A 22,508-nucleotide genomic window follows, 5' to 3' on the forward strand; every position below is an offset into this window, starting at 1 on the left:
TGCTATGTCAAGCAGTTACCTTGTAATGAAACCAGTCAAGGTAACGCGGCTTATACTTTCTCATTTCTTCGAACGCTTATGGTGGGAGTCTTTTGTGAAAAAGGAGTCCGTTGACTGTCATATTGAGAAGGAAAGAAATCTGTAATGGACACAAGAAACAAATCGACATCTAGCTCGTTAACAACGTTTATTAACTCAACATTTGTAAACATAACAATTAGAAGTTTCAACGTATCTCATATAATTTGAATATGTTTAAACAAATATTCGACGGGAAGACTGATGAACCTGATGAAAAACCGAAATCAATGACCTTTAAATGACCTTGAGCTTAGAAATTTATAAAAATTTATTAAGAAAATTAGTTTCTGAATGTAAACGGTAAACACATTTGTTCTAGATTCGACCTTTTGTTTATAGTACAATTATTAGTGCCAAATATGACTTAAACACATTAGTTCGATACATGCAACGAGAGAATATCAATCTAATAATGAATCGTTTTTCTAATTTCGAAAAGGATGATATCTTATTGACGTACAAGTGTATTTACATTCAGTTAGAAAAAAACACTGAAAATGAGTTACGTTTACATTTCCCTTCAAGGTTATCCAAATATCATTGTCGTTGTTGAATAGGTTTTTCAGGCGCAATGTTACGAGTAAAAATATGTAGTGTTATTTAAAAAAGTCAAGGTGGTCTCAATTTTTTATTGAATAAAAAGTTTCTTGAAAATTTTTTTTATTGCAATTTATTGTCATGGAAGTACTGAATAATTTTTGTTAAAAACATTTTCTCATCAGATTAGCACAAGTACCGGGAAAATGAACAGCCGGTTACAGTACCGGTAACGATGAACAGCCATTCATGATTACTTTTACTTAAATGATCAAGAAACTAATATATTTTTAAAGTGGAGAATTAAAACATAACATTTTGTATTCATACGCCTCACACGTAACAATTAGACAGTTAAAAAACTTTTATCTGATAAAAATTTGGGAATTGTACGAAGTAATTAAGTTATACAGGGTGTTCGGCCACCTCTGGGAAAAATTTTAATGGGGGATTCTAGAGGCCAAAATAAGACGAAAATCAAGAATACCAATTTGTTGATGGACGCTTCGTTAAAAAGTTATTAACAATGAAATTCAACAATTTTAAATCGTTCTGGAAAAATTATTTTCGGTTGCGGGGGTCAATTACAATTATTTTTGGTCATTACACATACCCCCGAAATTCTACACACTTTCGAGAAAAAAATTTCTTACCGAAAATCTAATTAGGTGCCCAAATTCGATGAAAAAAAAATTTCAAATCGATTTGGAAAAATTATTTTCGGTTGCGGGAGTCAATTGCAATAATTATTCGTGAATAGACCTACCCCCGAAATCCTACTCATTTTCTAGAAAAAAATTCAGTACGGGCGGAACTTTAAACGTAAATAATTTTTTAATGTAGCATCCATCAACGAATTAGTATTCTTGATTATCGTCATATTTTGGCCTCTAGAATCTCTCATTAAAATTTTTCCCATTTTTTTATATACCCTGTATATAAATTATTTAGTTATTTGCATTTTATTAGTAATCTTGGTCGCTTTAATGTTGTTAGTTATCCACGTGTAATAACAATATTGTTGTCATTATTAATATCGATACAACATTATTTAATTAAGAATTTGACTGTTTACTCTTATACTTAAGTACAGTAGTTTTAAACGATTATTATGCAAAAGATATATTTTCTAGAATAGAGTGCAATTATTTCTTAAATATATTCTAGAATTTTTTTAATAGAATGGATTCATATTTAAAACATTTTTACTTGGTTTAAGTGATTTCACTTTTTTTAAATTTGAATTTTATGTTGTTTATTAAAGCAATAGAGGTAAATAAAGACAAAATGAGGTCATTTATTTTATGTTATCCAATAATACATTTATTTTATTCCAAAATTCAATTTTATTAAAAATGTTTATTTTTTGATTTATAAAGAAATCTTCGCTTCGGAAAATTCTAATAAATATATTTAAAAAATCTTAGAAAAAATTAAAGGTCTTATTTATTCCATATTTGAGTAGTATAATGTTTAGTATTCTTGGAATACACATTTCTTAGAACGGTTAATATTTGAACAAAGTCATTTAAATTGTTTGTTCATATTTTTTTTAATACTAAAACACTCAGTATCAAAGGGAAAGTTAGTTAGTGTAGCTGGTTTAAAATCCTTTTTAAGGTAGATGAAAATTGTCTCCTTGGACTATTGTCAATTTTATTGTTCAACTGTAATCAATAAGCGATACATACATATAATCTGCTGTATATGTATGATCAGGAGAAATTGAAAGTTAATAATGCCATACAGGTAAAAAATAGGTTGAAATCATTTAATTAGATTCATATTAGTGTTGAAGAAGTACATAGAACATTCCAGTAAGTCAGATCGAAGAAAAGACTCAATGTTAAAAAGTCGCTGTTAACAAAACGGTACATGATACTATCAAAAATCTTTAGAGCCAATTAAAACAAGAAGTAATAAATTAAAAAGAAACAAAATTAAAATTTATCATTATTATGGGAAAATATATTAAAAAAATGGAATGAAATTAGTCTTTACTAATGCAAAAAACTTGTAGAAATTCTGCCCAGAAGTATTCAATTCATTATTGATGTCAATGGTGGATACACTAAGTATTAAAGTTATTTAATGTTTAGTCACATTTTTGATCACATTAAAATTACGCCTATTGTTTAATTAATGTTCTAATAAAAACTATGTTCAATATGTTTTGTATTTTTTGTATTAATGTAAGACTTTAAAGTATTGTATGTTTATTAAATACAGTTTCAAAAATGTATAAATAGAGGCTACAGTTTAATTAAATAAAAATTATAAGAAAGGAAAGTACTTGATCAATTTCGAGGGTTACTGTATTTTTATCAATATATTTATGAAACTATTATTTCGCGTAAATAACTATTATCTTCAATTAAAATGGTATTAATGTGATGTGATGGGAAGTATTGTAACGTATTCGTCTCTGTTAATTTTGTTTAATACTGAAAACGTAATGAAGGGACTTCAAACGTATTTTTAAAAATAGTTTGAATTGGCTCATTAACACCGGAAATAGTAAAGTCGATCAAGTTATGTGACTTACTCTACATAATTGACATATTAGTACAGTTACACATAATCAAGCAAATCATTAATTATGTCCGAATAATCTGTTATCAAAAAGGATTTATGCGTATTAGAAATATATTTCCCATCAGCAGATAAATAAGTACACTCTACGTGGAAAGTTTCTAGATATAGAACTGCTAAAAATAAATATGTTTTTTTCTTCCTGAGATTGTGAAATCTTTCAGAAGTTATTTTTCATAACGGAAAATTTTTATAACGGTCTCATAAGGGTTTCTTAATTTTTGTATATTAATAACATTTAGAGTTTGCATTCCTCCTTCGTTACAGGACTTTTGAGATATAAAAATAACGATAACGTTTAATTTTAATTTTAACGTTTAATTAATTACTCAAAATTTGTTTATATTTTTTAAACGATGAATAAGTACTACTTCGTTGTTATTTTATATCTATGAATGTGAGTTCAAAATATACAAAATGTCTAACCTTCTAATCTTATTTGTGTTGTAGCAAAACAATTTCCTTCCGATGAATCTTAGAATTGAGAAGAATGGATTAACGACGATGTGTCGAAAGTCGTGACTAATTACTAGAGCATATGTAATAATTTAAGGATAGATCTAAAATTCCTTGATATCTTCTGCTCTCAGATATCGGACAGTTATTTATGGAAACCAAGCGCTTTAGGCATTGGTGCAGAAATCGGAAATCCTTGTTAGAATAAGCATTGAAAATGTTGTGTTACAATCGTATTCTATTAATATTTAGCAATTTCTTGTTTCGATATTACTTTAGTTTTAAGATGTAATTGCGTAATATGGTCTTGTACGTTTATGGTGGGACAAATTTATAATTTTTAAGAAAATGTGTTTGGATATATACCGAATGTAATGGAGTAGCTTTTTTCAAATAAGATTGCTGAGCAAATTTTAAACTACAATTTGTATTCTTTATGATTAAGCTTTTTTTCTATTTATTTGCATACATTGAGATAGGAAATAACAGAGAAAACTATTATTTGCCTTTAGTTTAAAAAATACAAGGCACGATTTTGATATCTTTATTAGTCCGTCATAGATTATAAAGCTATACTTTATTAAAATAATAAAACTAAAAATAGTGCATTTACATAGATTTAGTTTGTCGCTTGCAGCGAACATGTAGAACATTTCTTAAAATGTTTCAATAATAGTCTGGTAAAATTGTAAAAATCTGTCGAATGTAAAATGCAAATGTCATAAAAATGTTCTTCTTTGGGTAGTAGAGAATGTCCAATTTTAGTTCCTGTATCAGAGTGAACTAGAGCTGCTATTTTAATTCAACTTTCATTTTGGTAATTAGGGTGATAATAAGATCTAGGATCGATTACTCGGTGGAAAAATACTTATTTCCTGTTGAGCAGTGCAATTTATTCGGAAGTGTAAGAGTTGTTTGCATTCTATTTAGACGCGGTAGTACGAATTCGAATACCGTAAATGACATGCGATAGGAGAACACGTGAACTATGCGCAGGTATAGATGTAAAAAGATAAAACGCGTAAGGCTTAAGATTATCGTAACCATCTTCTTCCGGGATACCCTTGACTCAGATTTTCGTTCTGAAAAGCAAAGCAGAACTGCGAAAAAGGGCTGCAAGACATCATCGTTGGTACAATCCTCGGCAAACTGTTTTAGTCGAAACATCGAAAGGGTTGCTATTTTGAGGTGGCTCGCACTAAATATGGTCAGATAGGCGTTGGCGTTGTACCCGGGCAAGGCACCCCTGCTCAAGCACCAGACGTGTAGTGGGGGAGATCTACCAAAGTTACTTAGATAAGTTCACCTCTATGACTCGGACAGTTGGTTCGTTGTGACCATCTCGCACCATCCTCTTACAAACCAACCGTAGCCATGGTAAGTAGGTGCCGGATACACCGCGACACCATTGTGATTTTCGATTCAAGCGATCAGGACATTACGCGACAAATTTTCTGCGTCGAATATTCGCTAAAAAAGTGGAATGTCGCGAACGAAAAAAACAGAATGTTACGTATCATACGTGTGACTAGTGGTGGAAAGATACTTGACCAGTCGTAAACCGGGGGTAAATTAAAACAAAACAACTAAAAAATCGATCAATTGCGTAAACTGTGACGGGATTGTACGCTAAGTGATAAATTCGGCAGGGTGCATCCGGGATATTACAAATTGTGTTAATAGAGTGTAAACAGTGCTCTTCGTTAGATTTTTGGCTATTAGCCATTCCGTACTTGAATATTACTATTCGATTTATTTTTGATCAGTGTATCCTAATTCTTGACCGCATTTATAGAATTGTTCTATACTTTCGCCCTGTAGTACCTCTCCCAGAACTTCCGGCCAAAGTACGCTTAGGAGTTATAACTATAGAGGCTAATTATATTTTAAACAGAGACACATTTTATAACAGATGTATATACATTCTTTTCTCCAGCTTTATGTGTATTTTCAACGAATTATATATTACTAAAACTTTATTAATACTTTTACAATATGTTATTTGTTTTGGATTTTTAAAAAGATCTATTTCTTGTAAATCGTTCGATTAAACATCATTTCTTTAGTAAATAAATACTGCCATTGTTTCTGTAGCTTTAAATTTAATTTAATATATAGTTACTTGGCAACGTTAAGTAACACATATAAGTGTCAGATATATTAAAAAATTTGGAAAATTACGTAACTGTAGTAACTTGAGAGGCCGTACCGAATAAACGGTCTATATTTGTCTTGGCTTCTTTTCAGTCATACCATGGGCGATAGAAAGATCCTATTTTTAGTCCCCATGAGTAACGCCTTCCGAATTTTCGTCGACTATTAATATTTAAACTAACCTCAGCTAAAAATTAGGTATCGCTGATATGTCAGAGTTGTATTGTTTGAATATCTCGATTACGGGCATTTTAAGCGTGCTACTAATTAATTATCGCACGGGCATTTTAATTAAATAATTATTTCAATTATGGACAAAATTATCGTGTCACGGTAAAATTATTTTTAACAAATTATTCGTTCATTACCGTAGGAATTTTTCATCTACACATAAAAAATAATTCGAATTTCTATTTTTGTAATGAAAGTGTACCTCAATTTTTTTAAGACAGTTACAAACTGAAACGTGACATTTTTGTGAGGAAATATAAAAATACATATACCTAAACTCAGTGTTCTATTAATGCCAACCCGATACACGGATGCATCATTTTCTACAAAATCATCCTCGAATTCCGAGTACATAGGAAGACATTATGAAACCGAATACGTCGGATGTTCTTGGAATTTTGACAAGTATTATGTTATACAATCGATATAACGTAATATTGTTGATACTAAACGGAAGTACTATACAAGTACAGTCTCATGCATATTAATAGAGGAAATTGTTCAATAAAGTGTAAATTGATATCGTTTTGGAGATCAATTATTGAAACTCATTTAAAGAAATAAACTTGAATATTGTCAATTGTGTACATGAATATGTTGTACCATAATGCCCCACAGATTCTCTATAAACCCCATCGATTCTATGTAAAACGTATTATGTAATACGTACTGCGCACATAATGTGTTGATATTTTCCCAAATTGAATAAGAATTAAAATAGCAATTTTAGAACCCTAACCGAGATCGACATAGGCTAGAACTTATACGAGGTGTTCGACCACCCAGGGGAAAAATTTGAATGGAAAATTCTAGAGGCTAAAATAAGACGAAAATCAAAAATATCAATTTGTTGACTGAGGCTTCGTTAAAAAGTTATTAAAAAATTAAATTAAAAAATTTCAAATTATTCACGGAAAAATTATTTTCGGTTACGGGGGTCAATTACAATTATTTTTGGTGAATAGACACACCCCAGAAATCCTACGCACTTTCGAGAAAAAAATTCAGGAAGGTGGACAAATTTTTCGACAAACTTAAAAAATTTCAAATCGTTCTAGAAAAATTATTTTTGGTTGCGGGGGTCAATTACAATCATTTTTATAATATACTGTGTGGTCAGAAATATTTCTATAACCTTTTAACGTAGCCTCAATCAACAAATTGGTATCCTTGATTTTCATCTTATTTTGGCCTCTAGAATCTCCCATTAAAATTTTTCAGTAACTTGATCAGCTTAATTTATTTTGTTACTAGAAGTCTATTTAAAATGTCTTTTACCTAGTGCAACATGATTTAGAAAAAGCTTTAAGATAAGTATACTAAATTTTTCGCTAATTATTCTTTTTTCAACGTTTTCAAGGTAACCTCCAAAAATCTATATTTTTTTACATTTATCCTGCGATGGATATTAAAACAAATTTGGTAAACTAAATTTATTGCTAATTATTCTTTTTTCAACGTTTTCAAGGTAATCTCCAATTTTTTTTATATAAAAATCTATATTTTTTTTACATTTATCCTGTAGTGAATATTAAAACAAAATTCGACAAATTCGATAACAAATATCGGTCTTTTCATCTAAACCTAGAAGAATATTAAGGAGGATATTTCTTCCCTTAATCCAAATGTAATTATTCTGTCGAACATGTAACGGTAAGGATGACGTTTATCAGGAAATTGTATAGCCAATACTGAATTAAACCAGCAATCTCTATAAATCAGAAACATATTTATATATACATACCATCATTTCGTTGGTACTATAGGCCATCGTATAATCGTTCAGATCCCCGGAAAAGTTGGCAAAATTTCAAATTTAGTCTTTTTTATCGGGAACCGATGAATTCGAAAATGTTTTGCGTTTTTATATACAACTGGAAGCAAAAATTCACACTTTTTAATTATTTTGTCCCTGTACATTAAAAATATGTAGAGAATAAAGATATCATGTGCTATTTAATTATAAGGGGGGAAAAAAAGAAATTTACAGTAAAAGTAATTGAATTAATCGTCTTCGTCACTGACTTCATCAGTACTGGTGGATGTGTCCGTAATTAGTTAATTTTCGACTATTCCTTCTTCGGTTGATTCCATATTTTGCACATTTCGAAAAGAGAAATCCTGAAAGGTCTCCTTAGCAATTTGCGTAACGATGTTACAATTGGATTAGAATTTAATAAAAATCTGAGAAATATATTCTTGTTTGTCATTTCTCTAGATACTTTCTTAACATGGTGTTCGTAAAAAAATTGTAGCTCTATTTCTGGTTTCTTCTAACATTTATCCTATTGGTAATATATTAAAGAAACAACTTATGCACCATGTATTAAAACTGTATGAATTGAACATGGCATATAGTACCAAGGACATGTGTTAATAAAATGTTTCGTAGTATCTAAGATAAAATTTTCAAAGGTTTGCACATTAAAATTGTAAGCATACGAAATTGATTATGGAATGGTAGCCAAGCGCTTAATGAAATCTTTAACAGTATTCGTAGAGTTCGATGAAATAAGGATTTCGTTTCTTAAATAAACATAAACACAATTGATGCAATGCAGTCAATTAGAAATTACTTTGTTATTTTTTCATCCGCAAGGTACTACAAAAATTTCTTTTTTAGCCCTTTTCTATACACTTTCAGACATTATTTCTCACAAAAATAACGTTGACACTCGATGATACAAATTTCGTAGACCAAGAAATACTTTTCGATCTATTATTAAATGTTTACAAGGTTGCACTTCAAATTAATTATTGCGAGGCTTTTAAAAAAATATATTTAACTTAGTTGTACCAGAATCTGAAAAGTTATGAAGCTGCTATTTAGGGGCTCAGAAATCACAACATACAGGGTGTTTGGCCACCCCTGGGGAAAATTTTAATAAGACGAACATCAAGAATATCAATTTCTCGATTGAGACTTCATTAAAAAGTTATTAAAAAATTAAATTAAAAAATTTCAAATCATTCTGAAAAAATTATTTTTGGTTGCGGGGGTCAATTACAATCATTTTTGGTGAATACACATACCCCTGAAATCCTATCCACTATCGAGAAAAAAATTCAGTACGGGCGGATCTTTAAACGTTAATAACTTTTTAACGAAGTCTCCATCAACAAATTAGTATTCTTCATTTTCGTCTTATTTTGGCCTCTAGAACCTCCCATTAAAATTTTTCCACATACTGAAAAAATTAATTTTTCTTGCTTTTTGAGTCACTCTTGCGAGAATCGTAAGAGAGACTAATACAGTAGTTCCTCGTTAATATTCGTACGTTTTTCCGTCGGTAATATTCGCAGAGACATTTCCACCAATTCCTGGAACTGCCTTCGCCGAAAGAACCAGAGTACGACCAGTAATATAAACCGCTTTTTTTTTTAACTCATTTACACTCATTTTCAATGATGATGCGGTTAATGCGATCCGAGATAACAGCTGACGATTCTCGGGACAGTCCCTCTCTCGATATTCTTCACGTTGCAGTTCGAAGCTTCCGATATCATTAGAATTACATTGTTTATATTGTACATGAAGATAAGTGCTATCAGTATACGAGAGATCTTCAATCTAGGAAAAAGAGGATAGACATCAATAATAATTAATACTAATCTATGTACAATTTCCGGAATGTACAAGTAGATAGTAATCAATATTCCTTTTTGATAACATTGTTAAATGACGTGCGAAAGTCTTATAACTAACAATTCCTTTTAACGTTTTTTTAGATTTAAATAGAAAAAATGTATTTATTATGCTGCTTGCCGAATTCGTCATAATATCCACTGAATGATAAACAACTTATGAAAAAAACTAAAGATTACCTTGAAAACTTCCGAAAAAAACAATTGGTAAAAAATGTAGTATACTCATCTAAAGCTCTTCTTAAACCATGTTATACTAGATACAAACATTTTTAACGTACTACTAGTAATAGAATAAATTAAGTTGATCATGATATGTGGTTCATCTTGTGTAACAGTTTGAAAAAGTTATTTCTGGAATCGTATTCTTTGTTGTACTGTAAAAGTATAGATTTTCAAACTTCGATTTTGAGAATTGCTGGTAGGACTGGTAGCTGATTTCGTGTTAATGCCCCTCTCCCTCGCTCAGATTCCTTAAATTGTAGTGGAGAACGAAGACGGTTGTAACACTTTGAATTTAGAATAGTATTAGATAAAAACTATTGCATTCGCAATGAATTAAATAAATTCTTCTATGAATATATTACCTGTTTATCTGAGATTATTGAGTTACAGCTATTTTGTTATGTGTCAAAGGATATCTGAGTTATTAAGTAAAAATGGCAAGCGGAGAAAATTTTACAACCTTCCCAGAGTCAATTCATCTTCGAGTCAGTTGTAACACAACATAAATTTAATTATAGAAAATTAAAATATTTATTTAATTAATTTTTACTTAAAAAGGACAAAATTAATGTTTTGGTATGTAGAAAATTGAAAAAATTAGACATAATGCTGCTGCTTTTATTACATACATATTTTATAATAGTATTTTACTGGGATATTAGTATCTTCTTTTTTAATATTCAGCTTTTCTTTTACATATTTTAAAAGGGATACATAACATAAATCATATTTTTTTATAGTGGTTCGAATAGATAATTGATTTTTTTTTATATTATCATATACATCTTTGTACTTTAACACGTTCACTGTCCGGTTTCTCAGCGGCGTATCCAATAGCACGACGATATGACCCATATACGGGTCATGGGCAGTGAACGTGTTAATATAAACTTAGGAAGGAATATACCTATTACTATTTGTACTGTTTGACTTGTTATGATTGATCATTGGACGATGGTTTAGCGTCAAAGAAACAAAAGAATATCGGAGACATTTAAAAATCTCGTAAAGATTGCATGAGGTAGGGTCAGTTGAAACATTATAATCGAACTCGACTGCCGATCATACAATTGTCTCCAATCATACTTATGAACTTTAATTATAAATTTTCATTAATTTTCATTAATAGTCACGCTTATGGATGCTATGTAACGATCAGTATTTCTTTATGAAATACCAAATCAAAGATTTCAAACACGAAAGGATTATTAAAGAAGAAAAATTAACTTTTGAATACCGAACATTTTTTTCCTTCATTATACAGTTGTCTAGTAGCATCCAAATGTCGTTTTATATTATACAGGGTGTTCAGCCACCCCCGAGGAAAATTTTAATAGGAGATTCTAAAGGCCAGAATAAGACAAAAATCAAGAATACTAATTTGTTGATGGAGGCTTCGTTAAAAAGTTATTAACGTTTAAAGTTACGCCTGTAGATAGGCAACCTGCATATAGCTGTGTGCAGGCTATAGTGGTTCTCACTCAGCATGAGAAACTCTACTTAGTGACGTATCAACAGGGTCAGTTTTCTGAGTGAGAACCACTATCACACGTACGCAGCTGTTAGCAGATTGCCGTTCTACAGGCGGAACTTTAAATGTTAATAACTTTTTAACGAAGCCTCGATCAACAAATTGGTATTCTTCATTTTCGTCTTATTTTGGCCTCTAGAATCTCCCATTAAAATTTTTCCCAGGGGTGGCCGAACACCCTGTATACCTGAAACTTGTGTTAATATTTCTAATATATTCAGAGATATTTACAGTGTTGCAATCGTCATAAATCTCCCCTATTATTTTTATTTTACATTACACGTAGAATTTATTTATTTGTAATTGATCTTAGGCGGATAAAGAGAAGAAGAAAAAGACTAAAAAGAAGGAGGAGGCAGCGCCTGCTCCTGCGCCTGAACCTGAACCAGCACCCCCCGCGGAAGAGAAGCCGCCGACTCCTACTGGTACACCTAAGGAATCTGGTTCGACTAGAGCAAGCAGTCGGGGAAGCCGCAAAGCCAAACGCACTGGATCCAGTGTGTTTTCTATGTTTACTCAGAAACAAGTTGCCGAATTTAAAGAGGTATGCTAAAAATAAAACTTTAATCACGTAAAATAATTATTTTGAAAATTCAATTCGTATTCGTACACTATGCATTAATGTCAATGCATTAATCTTAATGTTTCATATAAATGAAAGAAAACATGTTTGTTAATACTTTTCATTTATTTTTATCAAATATTATTTATTATATCAGGCTACTCGTATTTACAAAGTAGTTTTGTGTTTTTCTTAAAAAAAAAAAAAAACCACAGGACATACAAAAGAATGTAACTAGTCGTAAAAACTACTCACTTGTGTTCATACAGTCAATTTATAAAGGATAACTCGATAACATATATTTTAGGGATTTGTTTTCTTTACAGTGATGACTCTATACTTAATGAATAAGTTACAAATAAATTTTAAAATTATTATATAATAGAAAAATGTTGCAGAAACAGAATATTTACAATCTTCAAAATTCACAATCCTAGTGTAGACATTAGAGCCAGTGTTTTTTTTTTACCCTAAGAAATAACGATTAATACATACATTTTGTTTGTAGCATCAGTTTTTGCAGTGGACATATATGTATTTATGGGCACAAGAGTTATCATATTAGACAACGGTAATAAACAACTTGTAAGAGTCTCGTCAAAAAATTTGTACATTTAAATATGTTCAAGACAGTATTAATGTGAGTATTTTATTATGGCAAAATAGTAGGAAATCATGTTGCCAAATTTCTTTGAAACTTGGGGTATCTAGAGTTGTTTATTTCCAAACTATGAAGTATACTGAATGTTTTGAGTTAACAAACAATATTTTTTGAAAAATTAAACAACGAAAAATACATGTCAAAACTGATAGAAAATTTCATAGGATGTCAAAATAGATGGTAGGAATAGGATGTTAAAATTGTGTTGGTTGTACATTCGGAAATATTGCCAGATTTAGATAAAAACATATAAATGATCAAACAAAGTGTCGAAAAATATATTAAGGATCAAAAATCGAAAAATTTAGAAAAATTGTACACACTTACTGAAAATAACTGAAAGCCCATACCAATAGAACAATGCATTAATACAATGTATGCAATGAAAATGTAGTTAAGATTTGAAGAAAAGGTTTATTCATTGCATATTTGCATATTATAAATAAAAAATAAATTTCAAATGTAAAATCTGAAAAATATTCAAATGTCTTTAAGTATGTGTCCATTTAAAATACTATATCAAAGATTAAAAATTTCAACATCTTTTTAGTATTGGAATGTAAACAAAAATTTTTGACTAATATTTTGATGGCTTAGTGTATTGTACTTGTATATCCATTTTTCATTGAATTCGAGTTTTTATATGTAATAAACAGCTCTTAATAGTCTGTTTATGTTGAATACATGTCATAATATTTACTATTTTATGAATATTCTAAAAATAATATTTTTATTTATTGTATTTCCTTACAGCTATTAGTTTTAGTGCATATACATATATTGTATGTCTATACATAACGTATGCGACGATCGTACACAATATTTTAATTTTTTCAATATAATATGTCCACTAATGTGTATATTTTACATGGTTTGTATATTTTATATTTATTGTATACAACAATAACATTATAATGATACATCTGGTGACTGAAGTTAAGTTTAATAATAAAAATGAATTTGATTGGAAATTGTGAGATATTCTTTGTAGAAGAAAACGTTTCAATAGTTCTTAATATTTTTGATACTAGTGAAATAACAATTAACAATAACTATCTCAGTAATAGTAATGTTATACTTCATTCTAATAATAATGGTTTTGATCAAAATGAGAATCACTGTGAAATTATTAATAACCCTGGTAATAATACAGATCATCTGCTTCATACTGATAATAACAGAAGAGGAAAGAAACAAAGAAAAACCCTTTTGAATGTGAGAGAAAAAGATTTAATTATAATTCTAGCACTAAAACAAAATCAAGATCTTATTATCTTTTAAATGATTGTAATGAAAAGGAAAAAGTATGTTTTAAAACCTTTTGTACAACATTAAGCAATTAGCTTCAAAATTATTAATTCAGCTTTAAGTAATATTGGTATTAATATAAGGCTTTCATGACCTGGGTCTATACTTGAGGTCAAGGCTTCCGGATGGTTGCAATCTGCATCTTCAGGGCTGGAGGCTCCGATTTGAGGTCTCCTGTTCTTAGGAAGTCCTTATGTAGTGATAATATAACGGATTTTTATAGTTCAGTTGATCTATTTAAAATCTGCAAACATTGCAGTCTGCATCTTCAGGACTGGAGGCCTGAAATAGATCAGCTCATATATAAAACTCCGCTATATTATCACTATATAAAGACTTCCTAAGAACAGGAGACCTCAAATCGGAGTCTTCAGCTGAAGACAGACGCGGCAACCATCCGGAAGCCTTGACCTTGAGTATTGGTATTAATGGTGCATATACATATAGATATTGATAAGTGTTACATTAGCTAGAGTTACAAAAAATACAATTTCAAAAGAAGAAAAATAAAAAGCATTAGTTCATATACTTAGTTTTCCTGTAATAGAGTCACATTATTGTAGGCATGATAATAAGAGACACTTACTTAGTTTCTAATCTCAATATGTCTAAAATGCCCTGTTTCTGAATTTGTATATAGAATAATTCTTAACAACCATGAACCACCTCTGACATTCTATGTTCCTCAAAGGGATCAATGCATAATTTGCAATCAATATCACAATAGGACTGATAAACATCCATTAATAGTAGAATATATGATATGAGAATAGAAAATGTAGGCTGAAGATAAGAATAAATCAAAAGAAAATATGGGAAATAATTTGAGAAGTATAACATTTGACTTATGAGCTGTATTAACAGTACATACTTTTAGTTGATAACAGCCAAATATATTACTAGCGTAAGTTAAGTATTTATAATTTTACAATATTCGAGACACATCATTTTGAGAAGATCATTGTTTAATTTGGGATGAAACTGAAGGAGTTCTATCAGAAATTGGATCATGTCTTTATAAATACTTTTAAAACTTGCTACCATCTGTAAAAAATCAATGTAATGTAATTTCAATTCCCATTGATAAAGGAAATGAAGATAATTTAAATGAATAATGTTATTCAGCTTTTTATAATTAAAAAATTTTTTTCTTTTTCTTTATATTCATTATTAATCACTACGGATATTAAAACTTATTATCTTATTATTATTGCTAAAGGGTATAGCCGAATAAGGGGGTCAAATGTGTCCTTGAATCAAATTTGACATACGATGGATTCATCGATAGAGTGTACATTTTAGGTGAAAATATTTTTAAATATTTTAAATATAGTTATTTTTAAATATTTTAAATATATTTTCATTGTTGTATAGTTGAAAATTGAAAAAATATATAATTAATAAAATAAAAAAAAGATGTGCTTTAAACGGGGCGCGAACCAGCGTCAAAAAGTTTACAACGACTACACAAGCATCTTACTCACTGCAACGTTGCAAGCTCTCAGAAGTATTGTTGATATTTCTAAATATAACGCGCATAGCACTTTTTATTTCGTGACTTATTTTTGTTTTTCTATTCTATACACCGTTCTATTCAACATAAAATTGTTTAAAACCATAGAATATAGTTATCCATTAAAGGGAATAAAAAAATTCAAAGTATAAATTGTTTTTTCACGCGAAAAACACCGAAAAAATCGGTTTTTGATTTTTGCTACTACGGCGCACCCTGCCAAAAAATCTGAAAAAATTCAGGGACATAACCAATGACAATATGCATTTACAGTAATTATATAAATCTAGTATCTCGAATGCTTCAAAACGAAATCGGTATTTTTCTGCGGTTTTTTGCGTTTTTATTTTTCACACCTAGAATTTGGAATCGAAAAATCGGAAAAAATTCTCAAACACGTATCTCAATAATCACAATGCACCATATTTTTTTCATAATTTTCGTACTCGATTAAATAGGGGAAATGGGCACAAATTCGCTAATCCGAATTTTCCCAATAACTACCCTTCCGAACAAGATAGAGGGTTGCACAGAATGTTTTTTTCTGATGCTCTATCGATGGATCCATCGTATGTCAAATTTGGTTCAAGGGCACATTTGACCACCTTATTCGGCTATACCCTTTAAATACTAAAGTTTATTATTATTTTTATTTAAATGCCAAGTTATTACTAATTTTACTTTTGTTATTGTATATGTTCAAATTCAAAATAATAATAAAATATATTGTTTAGGATGTGCCAAAGTTTATTATTTTATTTCATTATTACGAAGTTTCAACAGCAAAGTATTAAGTCTCCTTATCGTGAAGTAGACATGCAATATAACAATAAACATGATTTATGTACGTTTACTATATGCCCATCTTGAGTAACAGCATTTACATCATGTGAGATGAGTTTATTCAATTTTAAAATACTATTGAATCCTTGAACCAGATTTTCTCGGATCACAAAAACTGAATATATGTATAAGTACCAGTTTGTTAGTAAGGTGCACAGACGAACCTGATGAGAGGTCGGGGAGTCGCAGGGAATATTAGTTGACCTCGTAACTTTGAATTAAAAAATGTACTATAATTCGAGCGATAAAGTTATATTACTATAGGGATCGTTTAATTACAATCGCTTAATATAATAATGGGTTTAAGAAATTAAATAACTCCATGTAATAATAAATATTATGTACATGTTCTTAAAGTTTAGTACAAATGTTTAGTGTAAAAGGTGTCGCGGATAATGGAAATTGAAATGAAATAGATTTACCTAAATGCTTCCACGGTGTTGATACATTGACGATGCGGGGGCGTTAAGAACCATTAGCAAAAATGACATAATAGAATTTGTACCGAACTCGCGGATTCTATATGGTTAACTATGATACGAAAGGGAACTTCAGCCCGATCTTAGGCGATGCAACTGACTATCAGAAACGTGAACAGCAAAACGAATGACGCGGTGCTATTCTAAACGCAACTGTATGGGGTATGTCGATTACCAAATATGGTAATCTTCTGCATCCCATGAGAACTGATTTTACATTTCAAAGGGTAGACAAGAGTAGCAGGGCATTTTTCTAATGCACGTAAGTTTAGAGAAAGAAAATAGGGGAACGAAGCGTTCGGTGTACGTAATAGACTATACCCGATTCAATGAGAATTGGCAACTGGCAGCCACTGGCAGGAAATATAAACAGCTGTACCAGAGCCGAAACGTAATGGCCAGATCTCTAAATAACAAGAAAGAAGCTAATTTTTTGAACAAAAAGTACTCATCTTCAATATTAATATATTATTAATTAAATATTATTACATAATAATGTAAATAAGGAGACAAACGAAAATACAAATTGAGGTATGGAAAACTATTTCAACATTTAATTTATCTATTTATTACTATCAACAACTTATGTTGATTCTGTGTTTGAACTGTCAGAATTTAAATTAATTATAAATGATTCAGTTAATGACAATATAATGGTTCAATTGCTAAAATTTGTGTTCAATAATTTAAACAACATGTTTAACGTACACCCGCAAATTTGAACATTGTATTATTTGTTGCAATATAATTTGTAACTTGCGATTAAATCATCTCGATTGAATTTAATGCATCGCGGGAGGGCCCTTCTGAAGGGTCGCCAAAAAGCGTCCCTGAGCAGTGACGTACAGCAGCCACTTATGTGCGGCCGCAGCATCGATCATGTGACACCACTCTGTTTATATTTTCTGCCAGTTTTCGTTGAACCGGGTATAAACAATGGCTCTCATACAAGGTGGGTGGAAAATCGTAGTATAATCAACCAAGAAGTGATTGTACGCATAAAAATAGGGAAGAAATGTGGTATGCAATATTTTTTCGGGAAACTCGAATTTGAAGTTTGTTCCATTACGCAATGCGGTTTATTTATCGTGTACAGGTGACCCTCCTATAACACAGTAGATAGGTTCCTAGAAAATGCCGTATTGTGTGAAACCGTGTTATATGAGACCCAAAGCCAGTACAAAAAGGGAGGTTACATTCCGAAACTTATTAAAAACAAACATTTTTTTTTAATTCTACATAAACAACTTAATGTTTATGAAAAATGAAAATGTATGTATAGTACAAAATACCACTATAGTTCATTATTCCTTCGCGTCATTGTTTTAATTTAATTTAGTTTTTAAATATGTTAAGCAAAAATCATGTTATCCAGTGCTGTTGTAGAGGTACAGTGTTGTACAAAGGTTTTCGCAATTTTCTTATTATGTTAGAACGAAACCATGTTATAAGATGCTATGTTGTAGAAGGGTTCTCGCAATTTATGAATTGTGTTTCTGTGTCTCTGTCCATGCTAGTATTTATATTAACAATGATGAGATACTGTAGGAAGAACCCAGATATGTAGTTCGATGTCTGGCAGAAGACATAATTTATCCAATATTGTAAACAGATGTTTATTATGGTTGAATTTATTTTTCAGGCATTCCAACTTATGGATGCGGACAAAGATGGTATAATTGGAAAGAACGATCTTCGTGCGACTTTCGATTCCGTTGGTCGTCTTGTCACTGATAAGGAAATTGATGATATGCTGAATGAAGCACCGGCGCCCATCAACTTTACTCAATTATTAAATCTGTTCGCAACTCGCATGTCGGGTTCAGGTACTTATTAAGTTACTGAAGTAGTTTATTATTAGATAACATAGTTTTGCAAAATCTTTCTAAAAAGAGACATTTATCAATATTATATTTGCTATATAAACGAATATGATACATAAATTTAAATTTCTTGAATCTAACTTCCAATTAGTCTTTTTACGGTCCATTTAAACATGTGAAATTCACTAGATATTTTAATTTATTTTAATGATAATTTGAAGAAAGCTATTTAAATAATTTTAAATAATATCGCATAATATTTCATAGTAATCATAATTTCTATTCAATGTTTTAGGTACGGATGACGATGAAACTGTAATTGCTGCCTTTAGCACCTTCGATGTAGATGGTAAAATTGATGGTGAAAGGTGAGCAACAAATGCTACTACTATTGTAATAATACATTTATTAACCCTTTGCATTCGATAGTTTTTTTGTTATAAAGAACTAGCAACTCGAAGCCATTTCAATAAAATTAATGAAATTAATTTATTTTTAAAATAAATGTTTGTTTTAAAATTGGTGTAAGTTTGCTAGTAAACAAATAACTTGAACAAATCCTCTGGTTCCGTCTCGTTTGAAGTTGTAGTTGTACTTTTATAAGTTTTTTGTCGGCTGCAAACGTTATTCTTACTGGTATTTTCTCAGAATTTGTAACATCTAACAATTTTGAAATCTTTCTGTCTTTTCAAATCAATTGCTTTGTCACTATATCGTCTATATCGCTGTTATCAGTTTCAATACGTTCAAATATTTTATACATATGTCTCTATTATGAATTTGGTCTCCAAACAACGTAATTTCAAACTTATTTTTATTGTTACTAATTTTATCGTAATAATTAAAATAATAAACACGATGACTTTAATGTAAGGAGCAACTAAAATGAATATAGACGGTTATTGTTGTCTCTCGTTTTCCATTCGAGTTGCTGTATCGAACCAAGTGACATTCGATAGTCGCCATCCGAACGCAAAAAGTTAATATATTGTTTCATATGTTCATAGTTTTAAGAGTTTTAAAATGCAGACATTTTGTAGTTCACATGATATCATACTAATATGGAAATTACTATTTTTTTATAGATTAAGGCACGCTTTAATGACGTATGGAGACAAATTTACTTCAAAAGAAGTCGACGATGCGTACGACAATATGTATATTGATGACAAAGGTTTCATCGACACGCCAAGCCTTATCGCGATGCTAACTGGTACGGGTGACGAAGATGAGGAATAACTTTAAGCGATGTTCAATATGAAAAAGCTTCTGTTAAACCTCTGTTCATTGAAAACAAAGTCTCGTGTTAGTGTCAGGCTCGTCTGGTTTGCTTCCAAAGGACGAAAAACGGAGATAAGGCAACCATAATCATTCCCCTTTCTTTGTTCTTCACTGGTAAAAAGTCTTTTTTCTGAGGGAACTGTTTTCAATAATAAAAGTCCGTTAATGATCGCAGAGAAATCGCAAAATATTCTCTTGGACGTAAAAACAGCGCATCTGACGATAAACGAGGCTTCGAATCTCTATATTATTGTTCATATAATAAAAGTACTTTAAAACTTCGCAATAACAGTTTCAATATTGACCTGCCATGAATAAGACCATCGATGAAGTTGACAGTTTTCTGTCCTTGTTATTTTCGAACTCGTATATCAAATTCAACATAAATTAAACCTGAATTTTTAAGTTTAAAGTATTATGCGTGGAATAATACATAATGATATTTTGTTACGTAACTGTATTAATTGACTTTTCTTACTTTTAAACTAGAAAATTCGTTACGACACGATAATTATACTTTTTTTTATTAGTGTTTCAATTTGTCTTTTTTCTTTCTTGTCAAATTGCTTAATGAAAGGTGTTGCTCTGTGGCACGTTGTTTATTTCGATTCTGGTCATGAATTCTATTAACTACACAAAACAATGTATTTTACATAACAAGACTTTTCTTACGGATGGTTATAATTGTCGATAATTATTATTGGATTTAAACTTCGGTTGAGTTGCTCAAATAATTTAGACTCTAATCGAATAGAAAAGATACAAGAGAAAATGTCTAAGCATGCAATAAAATTGAGAGTCAAGATTGGATTGTTCAAGTATCCTTCCTCATGATACGGAAAACGTTGAGAGGTAGTAATCTACGTCTTTACTCCTTAGTGTGGAACGGTCAGATAATAAATTAACAAGCTTGTGATCTCTAGATTATAGTCGCACATACATATAGACACAATAGAGCCTTGGAACTAGTGATTGAATCAGTATTACAAATACCGATAATTTTTAGGTAGTTATTATATTGCCTTTAAAGAAACCGAATATTGCAAATATTAGTATGAAAAGTCTTCAAAACAACGTAATATTGATACAGACATACATATGTATATATTTCGATATAATACCGGTAAATATTTTATGGAAAAAGATAAAATCACGAAGTATTTTGGTTTTAGAAATTTAAATGTAGAAATAAAGAGATAAATATTTTTAGGATTTATTGTCTTTCTTTCTCACGATACAAGTATACGAAATATTTCAATAAAAGAAATATATGGTAAGCACAAATGAACACGGTAAATAAATTGAAGAAGAACGTCACTGTAAGGGTAACTTAAATAAAGTACGTAAATAAATTACTCTGAAATCGCTCTGGTATTACTCTTCGTTGTAAAATACTAGCTAACGAACTAAAGTTGTCGAAACTGAAGTCGCATCAAATGACGTCCTCATCGTTTATTAATATCCTAACAATAGTAGTGAATAAATACATAGATACATAAATTTACGATTCACGATTGTGGCTGCGTGTCCGGTGTGATGTTCGTTAGGAAAATCGTAATTTAGTTTGTTACCAAGTCAATTATATTTTTATTTTAACTTCTGATCGATTCAATCTTACGCTTTATATTCAAAGTAATCCATAGTAATTATATTCATAATAGTATTTCGGTACTCTTATCGGTATAGATGGCACATATAAAAAAAATACCCATATACAATAATATGAGTATGTGTAAGCTACGTCTCCACTGCGTCGTCTCGTCAGCACGGCTCGACATTTGCCATTCGGCACAGCGCGCGCAGCGTTTCAGCACAAGTCGGCACGGCTGTTGTGCACGGCTACGTAGCAAAGCCATTTTTTTCTCATTCCATCAATAGCGAAACGCAAAATATCTTTCGTAAACGGAGCTGATTTTTCTCATTATAAAAATCTTATTATTCAATTAAAAATTAAGATCACCTTAATTTTTTTGTTTTCATAAATCAATGCATCATTGTATCCTCTTAAAAAAAGTATTAGGGGTTTTAGGTCGAAAATTGAATAGTTTAGGAGTTATTAGTTTTGTCCCGAACTCCCATGTACAGAGTGTTTCGCCACCCCTGGGGAAAATTTTAATGGGAGATTCTAGAGGCCAATATAAGACGGAAATCAAGAATACTAATTTGTTGATGGAGGCTTGGTTGAAAAGTAATTAACTTTTTTCGAATTTTTTTCTAGAAAGTGGGTAGGATTTCGGGGGTAGGCCTATTCACCAAAAATGATTGTAATTGACTCCCGCAACCGAAAATAATTTTTCCAGAACGATTTGAAATTTTTCAATTTCGCCGAAAAAAGGCAACCCTTGTCGATTTTTCTTAAAAATTCGTTCTTGATTTTTAATAATTTTATTTGATGCCCTACAGAAAAGTTGTCTAATACATTTTTGTAAACACCCATGGTTTTTGTTGCAGAAAAAAATTTCTATGAGATACCTTCACTATTGTAGGAGTTATGGTTGTTTGAAAATTGGACCAGTTTTAGGGGGTTTTTCTCACTTTACGATGTCAAGAAACAACTTTTTCAATATTGTTAGAATTTCTACATAT

At 30.5% G+C, this 22,508-nt stretch overlaps 1 protein-coding gene and 1 long non-coding RNA gene across 2 annotated transcripts; one reads left to right on the forward strand and one right to left on the reverse strand.

Annotated features, from left to right (window-relative positions):
• Positions 1–475: 475 nt before the first annotated feature.
• LOC122400687 lies at positions 476–18,103 on the reverse strand. The gene is made up of 3 exons (XR_006259376.1): positions 17,863–18,103; positions 2,494–2,499; positions 476–487 (listed from the first exon to the last, which is right to left on the reverse strand). It is a non-coding gene; the product is annotated as an uncharacterized LOC122400687 (long non-coding RNA).
• LOC122400680 (myosin regulatory light chain 2) lies at positions 4,918–20,208 on the forward strand. The gene is made up of 5 exons (XM_043402264.1): positions 4,918–5,043; positions 11,766–11,996; positions 18,461–18,644; positions 18,937–19,009; positions 19,727–20,208. Exons 1-5 carry the CDS (start codon positions 5,041–5,043, stop codon positions 19,878–19,880), a joined length of 645 nt encoding a protein of 214 aa, XP_043258199.1. The 5' UTR covers positions 4,918–5,040; the 3' UTR covers positions 19,881–20,208.
• The last annotated feature ends 2,300 nt before the right edge of the window (positions 20,209–22,508 follow it).

The sequence above is a fragment of the Colletes gigas genome, unplaced genomic scaffold (genome assembly GCF_013123115.1).
Source record: "Colletes gigas isolate AHSC1104 unplaced genomic scaffold, ASM1312311v1 Colletes_gigas_Sc00019, whole genome shotgun sequence".
Classification (NCBI taxonomy): domain Eukaryota; kingdom Metazoa; phylum Arthropoda; class Insecta; order Hymenoptera; family Colletidae; genus Colletes; species Colletes gigas.